The following is a 9990-nucleotide window of genomic DNA, read 5'->3' as shown; positions in this document are numbered from 1 at the left end:
ACCAAGTATGCTTGATGCCTGCTCCTTTGGATCTTTATGACCTAAGAAGGCATTCTCACTGGCAAATACTCGCTTGTCTAATTTTGTAAAAGATTTATTAAAGAAGCAACAAACTTTATGCCTCTTCTTGCCCTTAGGGTGTATGGAGTTATGCAAACATGCCACTCTGTGAGCAGGAAGCTTGCACACACACTGCCTGCTTTCCAGGGTTCTCATCCAGATGTGTTGGGCTGAGGACCAGATTTAGAATGGAAATTGCTCACAGTTTTAGGATTTTCAAATGGTCTGTGGTCAGAAATCACGTGGGAAGCATTAGGTGTGTCATCTGCAAAGGGGAGAAGATGCTCAAGCAGCACTTGTAGAAAAGTCAGCTTAAATGACACAGAAACTCGTACACGTTAGCGCCATACACTGCAGATGGCAATGGGAATTGCTCCGCCCATGTGAACATTATCTAGTCACGTGGAGAAAAAATTTAAATCACTCATAGTTTTGTTCCAGAAATTCTGCCTGTTGAAATCTATGCCACAGAAATAAAAGTAACAGATTGCAAAGTCATACATATAAAGATGTTTATTGTTTGCAGTGGTGAAAACTGGAAACAACCTGAAGGTCCACCAACAAGGAAATGACTAAATTAACCAGGGTCTACCTGTCCTGTGGAATATTACACAGCAATGTAAAAGGATGAGTTTGCTAACTAGCTAGCTGTTGAACTGGAGAGAGGTTCTTGAAGCAGGGTGAAGTCACAGAGGCAGATTGAAGAGAAAGAAATGTGATCTGCATGATTATAATACTTTTAAAAGACTTAACCAGACCAAAACTCTCTCACATATCTAAGCAAAAAGGAAGTGCAGGCGTCATCTCAGGCAGAAAGGAGGGAGGTTAGGGAAAGTAGGGGGGAAGGCAAGAACAAAAAAATCTTAGGAAAAATGAAAAAAATAATAAAGTTGAGGGAAAATTTAGAATATAAATGCTGACAAATATGTACATTGGTATATGCAAATGGATAAGGGCTAAAAGTTTATAGGAAAAAAAGAAAAACACTGACTTAATCAGATGCTAGGATTGTGAGCAATGTTTTTCTTGAATTTCTGTTGTAATTTTAATGTCACAATAAATGTTCTTTAAAAAGTCATCACTATGAAGGAACAAGAAAGCAATGGTTGGTGAAATTATTCACATTTAAAAGGACTCTCAAGAATAATTCAGAAGCTTCTCACAGTGTCTTGTACATAGTAGGCACTCGGCAGTCCTTTGCTAAAATGAAGAACCAGACTCACATAGCCTTGGCTTGACCTCATAATTCATAAACACGAGCAAGAATGTTCAAGCACATACAGTTATGATTAAAAGCTCCATAAATAAAGTTTGCACCTGAATCACCATGTACAAATTCATTTCACGCCCCGCTTAAATCTGAGTTCTGGAACTATTAAAGAAATGAGAAGTGACAGCAATTCTAGATAATGTGCTACATAAAGATGGACTGTTTTCATATCAGAAATGAAGCCATTTTGCTTATGTGGCTGTGTGTGCCCTTGTAATTAAACTCAGGAGACCCTGGACCTGAAATTTCAACATCAGTTTATTAGCAATTGTTCTTTCTGTCTGGATTGTTGCTGTTATTATTTAGAAAATAAAAATGTTGAGGTCAATACTTCACTCTGTGAAAGGATTCAGGAGGACACGGGAAGTGGGTGGTGAGAGAGGTGCTGGCAGAATGAGAACCAAAACATCTTGGGGGGCCTCTGCTGTCTCAGTGCAGGATGGGCATCTCCCCGGGGCAGGCTGCTCCCCTGGAATGCCCCGCCCCCAAGTCCTCCACCCCATTTCTATGTTAAAAGCTTCCGAATGTATCTTTGAGAAGAACATAGATAACAGTGGGGGCTCAGAACAAAAGGTGCCCTTATCAACATTCATGTCCTAAAAGGCTGCATGTAAACTGTCTGATAATGTACTTTTTTCTCTCTCTTACAGACTCTCTTTATAGGAGAATAGATAAATATTCAGCAGTTGTTGTCTCCAAATATGACTCAACAACTCCTGTGGGTCTCTGAGAGTTCCCCAGAGGGCCTTAGGACATTCGATTCATTAATTTTATTTAAGCTGTATTCAAATTTTAAAATATATACTTTAAGCTAAAATTAGCAAATAATATTTTACAATATATATATATATATATATATATATATATTTTTTTTTTTAACTAATAAACAGTTAAGAAGTAGTGGATCTATTCTTGCTAATGGCATGGGTTAATTACTTCTTAATTTTATTTTTCAATGACAGTTTGCAGTCAACATTATTTTGTATGGATTGCAGGTATAAAAAATAGTGGTTAGACAATCATATCCTTGACAAAGTGGTCCCCAATTTTTCAAATCCCACCTGGCACTGTGAAAGTTATTGCAATATTATTGACTATATCCCCTATACTTTACAGCATGGATGAATTCTTTATTAGGTCTCCCTAAAGTTTCTTTTTAATCTTTTTGGCTAGGAGGAATTATTTTTTCGTAGCGATAAGTGGTTCACAAAAACGATGGCCTGTCCCCAAGGTGGTGGTAAAAATACTGCTAGAGATTGTGTGGAGTCCCTGGGTGAAGGAAGACTACTTAAAGATGTCCCTAAAACCATGCACAGAGAGTCAGGAGAGTATTAGAAAGCAAGTATGCTACTTAAAAAAACATTTTCTTAAACACATGGACTGTTTCAGAGATGGGAACAGCAAACATAGATCCTTCTTGTGGGGAAAAAAAATCTTCATGTGACAGACAGATCCTGTGTGGCACTCGTCTGCTCTGGGAATCAGCCTGGCAATGTTTCCTTACAAGATAATCTCTGGGCTTTTTGTCTAGTTTTATTTCTATTTTAGTTTAATCCCTTTGTTACATTGTAGTATAATTAGAGGAATTAAATGAGACCTCCATGTAAGAAAGGTATGAAACTACATGGCCATCAGCTCAGGTCTTCTCATATTTCTAACACTGGCATCTCAGAGACACATTTGGATGTGGCGTTGAGGGCCATCAGTGATCACAGGACAGCCCTGGGAATGCCCAGAGCCCAGCGCCCAGCGCCTAGAGCGGGCAGTCTGGGTTAGACAAGCCAGGGTTGAAGTCTGGTTCTACCACTTTCTGGCTACTTCATCTCTCAAAGCCTCCGTTTCTTCTGTGCTTCTGGGAATAACACTATCTCTGAGAATTGTTGGGAAGCATTGCGAAGTGCTTGGCACAGTCCCTGATGCGCCCCCCCCCCCCCTTCCTAGTTCACCAAACACTTATTGTGTGAGACGGTGTGCCAGGCACTACGCCAGGAGCTGAGGATGCAGCGATGAACGCGCCCTCGGACAGCCTGCGGGGGACTGAGACTCGAACAATCCAATTCAAGCAGACGCCCAGGTGGACTCTGGGGAGAGTTACGGAAGCGCTGAGGAATCACTGCTCTTTGGTACCTTCAGAACATGGGGTGGGTGGAGACCGGGGGGGGGGGGGGGGGGCGGGGGAGAAGGGTGCAGAGAATTGGGGTGACTCTGGTTTGCTCGCCCGCCCGCTTAGCTCACCTCCCCCCAGGCTTATTTCACAATGAACCAGACGGAAACCAGCAGGCAGAGCATGGCGGGCCGGTCCACAGTGACCCACAGACCCGCTCCGTTTTCCAGCCAGAAATCGCAGCGCTTGACGGAGCAGAGCTCCCGGACCAGCCGCCACAGGATGCGCCGGTGCAGCCGGTTGTCCGGCCTCTCCTGCCACAGCTCCTCCTGGTTGGCGGCCTGGGTGGCGTTGATGCAGCCGCTGACGATCTTCTCCCGGGTCACGTTGGCCTCGGAGCAGCCGTTGTAGTGGATATCGTCCGGGAACTGCCAGTAGTTGGCCTCGTAGTACCTGTTGGCCTCGGCTCCGAAGTCGATGTCCAGCTTGCGGCCGTGCTTGACGAAGGCGCCTGGGCGCGGCTGCACCTGCACCCGCTGGGCCTGGGTGACCTGGGCGCTGTTGCTGGGCGGCGCCTTGCGGTTCCACTTGATCCGGTGCTTGATGCCGCGCGCCTGCACCGCGGTGAGCTGGCTGCAGAGCAGGACGCACACGACGGCCAGGCAGCATCCCCCCAGGTGCCTCCCCATCGTGTCAGAACCTGCAAAGGCAAAGGAGGAGGCGGTCACTCCTCCAGCGCGGCTCCCCGCTCCCGGCCCCTCCCGCGAGGAGACTTTAAACAGAGGAGTGACACCCTTGCCTCATGCAGGTCTGTCCTGAAGCATAATTGTTTTCCCACGCTTGGGCAGCGCAGGGTTAGGCCCGTCCCACTTTTTTTTTTTTTTTTTTTTTTTTTTTTTTTTGCTTTGGCCTGGGACTAGATCCACTGGGGGGAGGGGGTGTGTGTGACCCTGGCTTTCTCAGACAGATAAGAAGCGGCAACTGGCAATTACACAGCCTTTGAATGAGCATGGGAAAGTGAGTGAGTGCTGACTGACTGAATACATATAGGTGTTCTCTGGTGTTCCCAAGCTTTTCAAATCAAGGGATCCCTGGAAGGAAGACAGTGGAAGAGCTGGAATCTATTCTGGGAATAGACTTTATTCATTCATTCATTCATTCATTCATTCATTTTTATATTTCTTTATTGATTTCAGAGAGGAAGGGAGGAGAGAGAGATAGAAACATCAGTGATGAGAGAATCATTGATTGGCTGCTTCCTGCACGCCCCCTACTGGGGATCAAGCCTGCAACCCAGGCATGTGCCCTTGGCCAGAATCGAACCTGGGACCCTTCAGTCCACAGGCTGATGCTCTATCCACTGAACAAAGCTGGCTAGGGCTGGGCATAGACTGTATTTAAAAACAAAAACAAAAAAACAAACAAAAAAAACTTTGTTAACCAATGTTCACACATAAAATGAATCTATACACTGCCAATCAGAGCAGCTTACATAATGAATAGGCTGTGTTTTTATTACTATTGTTGTTGTTGTTTTATGGCTGACACTATTATATGGGCTGTGTTTTTTTTTTTAAAATCTTCCTTCGTTATTCTGTATTGCTCTTAGCTGGCACTGGCTTGGGCACTTTCTGCCATCTACTCTAAGAAAGTCATTGGCTGCTGATTCCGAAGGCCTTTAAGGTAGAAAGAGAGAGGGAGGGGGAGAGAAAAAAAGAGAGAGAGGAAGAGAGAGAGAGAGAGGAGAGGGAGGGAGAGCTGGGATGCGTGGGGTCCCTGTCTCTCTCTATGTCCAGGAGTAATTCTTTCATGTTTCATCTCTAGGGACAGTGTGACCCCATCTGCCTCTCCCAGTTGGTTTCTTTCACACTTATCCTGTGTCAGCCTCTGACGTTGCCTACCTTACTTTTCACATGGGGAAGGTATCATATTATTCCCCTGTTATAAAAGTTGTACCAGGAACTAGAGAAATTAGGTAATTTGCCATGGCCGCACAGGTTTGAACACAGCTCCTTCTAACACCGCTCCCACCATGCCCACTGCCCTTCTGAATCGCCCGAGGGGCTGGTGCTCAGATTTTGTGCTTCTAACTGGGCATGAAGAGCAGGCCAATGGGCCCTGAGCTGAGCAAAGAGCTTGGGAGGCTTTTCAGAGGAAATGGGATGATGGTGAGAAGGGGAGGGCCAGGGAAGCGCTGAGGTGACCCCAGGGCATCTGGAGGACTGCTGATGACATCATGGACTGCCCTCCCTTCCAGCCCTGCAATGCGGGAGTGCATGGCATCTAGCTCCTGAAACTACAATAGTTATTGTGGAAACCCACTTCCCAAGGTCAACCATTTGGGCCATTCCAGCACCCGGACCTTTGTCCATGGGGAGCAGGGGCGCGGGAAGTTACTTCAGAGGAGGCTGTCCCCTAAATGAGGCTTATTGTAAGCCCATAAGTGCCAGAGCTGGAGGAGGTTGGAAAGCTATCTTGCTTAGCTCCTAACACACCCTCCACCATCCCCTTGCAGTATTCCTAACGGTGGTTAGTACACCTCAGTTAAAACATTCAAATCCAGTGAGACACTGATCCTTATGTAGAAAAATAGGGAAAATCAACCCAAGTGTTTTTTTGGCCTCTTCAGGGCATCTGCAAAGAAGCCTCTGCTAACATGTCTTAACGTGCAGACATCACCTGGCTCTGCCCCAGGGTGGGCATGAATGTGCCCGCAGCAACCTATGCACCCGGCTCAGCACCCACCACCCCTCAGTCCCCCCCCCCCCCCCCCCACACACACAGTGAGCTCAGAGCAGCTTTCTCCAAAGAGTTTCAAGCAAACACTCATTAACCTTCGAAATAGGGACCACGCCCCATGTCATAGCCCTTACTCCTTGGGAAGGGAAATCTTAAATAAGAATAATAACATCAATTACAGGCACATTACATTAAATAAAAACACAGAGCTCTTGAGAAAGAAATTAGTCTTTCCAGGCCAGGGCTTAAACGCAAGAGAAAATCCCAACCAGCCAACCCTGCAATAGCATTGTGTTACAGCACCGAAACACAGACCTGCAGCCCCTGATGACCATCCATTCTCACAAGTGTCCCCTGACCTGGGGCCCATCCCTCCCAGGAGATGGGAGTCAAGTAACCATGGCGTGGTTTGCAGTCTGAATGGAAATGAGCAGTCCTGAGCACAGAAATGGAATCATGCACAGACTCTGCCTCCCCACCTACCTTGGACTCCCTGGGAACGTGCCCCTGCAGCGATGGCCACACTGTCCTGGAGCACACCCTCTTGGCAGCCAGGCCCTCCCAGCTAAGTAGGAGCTGGAGAGGGAGGGGCATTTTGCTTCTCTCCAAATATGGCAGCCTCCCCTCCCTGCAGGACCAATCGGGGAGTCCCGGGAGATCCTTTGTCTTGAGAAGGATGGAGCTTCTCATCACTTTCTACAGGAAGATCTTGATGAAGTTCAGCAAAACTTGAGAGTTGCCTTGTATTGTATTTATGTGTTTTTTTAAACGATTGCCAGTTAATTATAAAGAATACAGATTGACGGCCAGGTGCAGAGGTGGAGAAGGCAAGGGCTGGAAACATTTCAAATACAGGTGCCCCAAAGAGTTTGGGGCGCACCACCCTCCCAGAAGGTGGATGAGTTCACCAACCTGGAAGTTCTCTGAACCCGACAGTGCCAGGAAACAGGGGACAAAAACCCAAGTATTATAACAAAAGCTGCTCCTTCCTATCAACCCTGCCACTCAGGAAGTTACAAGGTTGTAGAAGCTTTTGAGCCAGGAACTGAGGACAGAGATCAAACATATAGTTCTCATTACATGAGAATGTCACAGCTGGACAGATGGATGGATGTGTTTGTCCAGCTGAGGCTATTTTTAAGATGGGTACTTTTAGAGGTGCCCTCTAGAATGGAAATGAAAAGTTAGAAAGAAACTGCTTTTCCATCAATATCTACAACAGAGGGTGGTTACACAGGCCTTGCTGGATATGCATACCATCCTGCACCTTTAGACCAGCCAGAGCAAAGGGCCACCTTTTGTGGGAAGAGAGTGAGTGTTCAGCTAGAACCCACAGGGTGAGGGGCAGGGCTTGCATTGGGGAGCAGGTAAAACAGGACTAATGGTGGATAGAAAGCCAAATCAGAGGACTTGTTTGCATGTTGGGCTGCTGGGGTCATGTGGGAAAGCTTGAGCCACTGAATTAGTCCAAACATCAACGAGTTGAAGACCTGTGACAACCCAGGGGACAGGGAGAGATAGGTGGCAATGAAACAAACATAGTTTAAAGATGGTGGGGGCTGAGAGCGGGTTTCCTCAGAGTGTCTCTGTCTCTACATGATGCCCAGTGTAGCCAGGAGGGGAGCTAGGGAATCAATCGCTCCTTGTATAAGGGACTGTGCATAGATAGTTATTACCACCTCTTATACAAAGGGTCTTGTTCAGGTGTCCCTGTTATGGTCATGATTGCAACTTGAAATAAAAAGTGAATTGTGGATGTGTGCATGGAGGGAGATTTGCCTGTAAATAAAAGATGGTCGTCAGCCTGAACATGACTCCATCTATGTACTTTAGATTCACTTTAAAACCCTTTTGTGAACCAAATTGATTAATTCTAAATCGACCAGCAGATGGCGCTAGAAGAGTTTACAAAGACTTTCACCCTGGAGGTAAGAAAGCCCCCAGCTAACGCTGCCCTTGCAGAGCTTCTGTGCTCCAGTTGGATTTGGGGCCTCCAGTTGGACCTTCGTGTCTCCTCTGCCTTTTCTTCTCAAATTTTATCTCATTTTTTTTCTTCAAGAAAACACATCACTTTACCATTTTTATCTAGAGTCAGATATTTGGTCTTGAGAACACAAACACAATAGTGCAAACAGAATAATCTATTTGCAAAATGCAGAAATCAAAGAAAAAAGATCTCAACATTTCACTATCCAGAGACAAGTGTCAGTAGAATTTTGCTCATTATGTAGATGTTTAGGGTTATAATTAGGGTTTGGGATGTTCAGAGCTGGAAAGAACTCAGAATCCTCTAGCCCAGCTTTCACGCTGTGTGAGGTCATGGGACCCAGATAGGACCAAGGCCACCCAGCGAGGCAGGCTGTCCCTGCAGGCCCATTGCCCTGCTCTAAACTGTGTGTACTGTTCACCCTGTCTGTCCCCATCTGTACCATCACCTCCCAGCTGCCTCCATCCCTTTCTTTCCATCCCTTTCCGAGCAGGACTTTGCCCAGAGCACAGTGGGAGGTTGGTTTAGAGCTGATGAGGCTGCAGATTCTTCTTGTGGGGGAACAAAGAGCTGTTTTTGGAGGCACAGAGGAGTGAGGAAGACAGAAAATGTTCAGAAGAAAGGAGGAACTCTGGAAGCTGCAAATGAGGCAAGAAAACTATTAAGCAGATGCAGGGAGTACAGACCTGCTCCAATCCGCCCTGCAAAGAAGAACAAACAGCCAAGGAATTGGTATGAGAACATTAGTCTCTTTAAATGAGCTGAGTAGCCAGGGGCCACTGAATTGTGTCTTCTGGCACCAACAATTATATTAGGAATATATAATTTATTTATCTTTGTTAATACTCACCCGAGGATATAGTTACCATTGAGATTTAGAGAGAGTGGATGAAGTAAGGGGAAGAGACAGAGAGAGAAACATCGATGTGAGAGCAAGACATTGATTGGTTGCCTCCCACATGCATCCTGACTTGGGCTGGGGATTGAGCCTGCCACTGAGGTACATGGCCTTGATTGGAATTGAATCCATGGCCATTCAGTCTGTGGATCAACACTCTAACCACTGAGCAAACCAGCTAGGGTTAAGAATATAATTTAATCTTGATCATGTTTATGAAAATAGGAAGAATGGGATTGATTCAACAGGGCTGGGTGCTCTATGGTGCAAAGGACTATAATATATTTTGCAGAAATGGAGAAACAATAGGAAATTATGTGGATTAACCAAAAAAGCAACAGGAAGAGGCTAAGTTCTAGAATGCATGAGAGGGTCATTATTATACCACTCCCAGTTTGATTAGAGCTCAGACCTTCGGAGAACATTTATAAATAAAATAAATATAGTGATTGTTAACACACAATGTCAAACTGTACCCACAAGGGTTAGTGTGTGGGAAGAACCCACCATATCTTGGTTTTTTGAAGGTTTATCAAGAGTCTGTTATGTGCTTGGGGCCGTGTTGTGCCCCAAGAAGGCAGAGCATAGAGACAGATAAGGCAACCAATGGAGCTCCTGGTCTAACGGTAGAAAAATAATTGAAATGGGTTCTGGAAAATAATACCTATTAGAAAGCTGTGTAGCTGTCCAAAGAGCCATACTTAAAGTTTTTTTTCTCACAAAAAGCTACACATATCCTAACTGTACTGTTGTACCATGATTCTGTGATCCCCAAAGATCAGCAGGGAGCCAAATCCGATGCAATTAACAAAAGAGCCTCTTCCATGTTAACATGGGCTCTGTCCCACTCACGCAGACCGCATGGCGGAGGAGAGCACAAACTTCGCCAAGCCCAGGGGTTTTACACCGGTGGTGATGTCACTGCTTTGGCT

The 9990-nt window shown here is 45.8% G+C and overlaps 1 protein-coding gene across 1 annotated transcript; it reads right to left on the bottom strand.

Annotated features, from left to right (window-relative positions):
* Window positions 1–2519: 2519 nt before the first annotated feature.
* Window positions 2520–6722, bottom strand: PRND (prion like protein doppel). Its single transcript, XM_045574605.1, has 2 exons — window positions 6657–6722; window positions 2520–4134 (listed from the first exon to the last, which is right to left on the bottom strand). The coding sequence occupies exon 2, from the start codon at window positions 4121–4123 to the stop codon at window positions 3578–3580; it is 546 nt and encodes a 181-aa protein (XP_045430561.1). The 5' UTR covers window positions 4124–4134; window positions 6657–6722; the 3' UTR covers window positions 2520–3577.
* Between the last annotated feature and the right edge of the window lie 3268 nt (window positions 6723–9990).

Source organism: Pipistrellus kuhlii, unplaced genomic scaffold (genome assembly GCF_014108245.1).
Source record: "Pipistrellus kuhlii isolate mPipKuh1 unplaced genomic scaffold, mPipKuh1.p scaffold_m20_p_6, whole genome shotgun sequence".
NCBI lineage: Eukaryota > Metazoa > Chordata > Mammalia > Chiroptera > Vespertilionidae > Pipistrellus > Pipistrellus kuhlii.
Note: the sequence above shows the minus strand (reverse complement) of the source record. Positions and strands in the feature narration are given on the sequence as shown.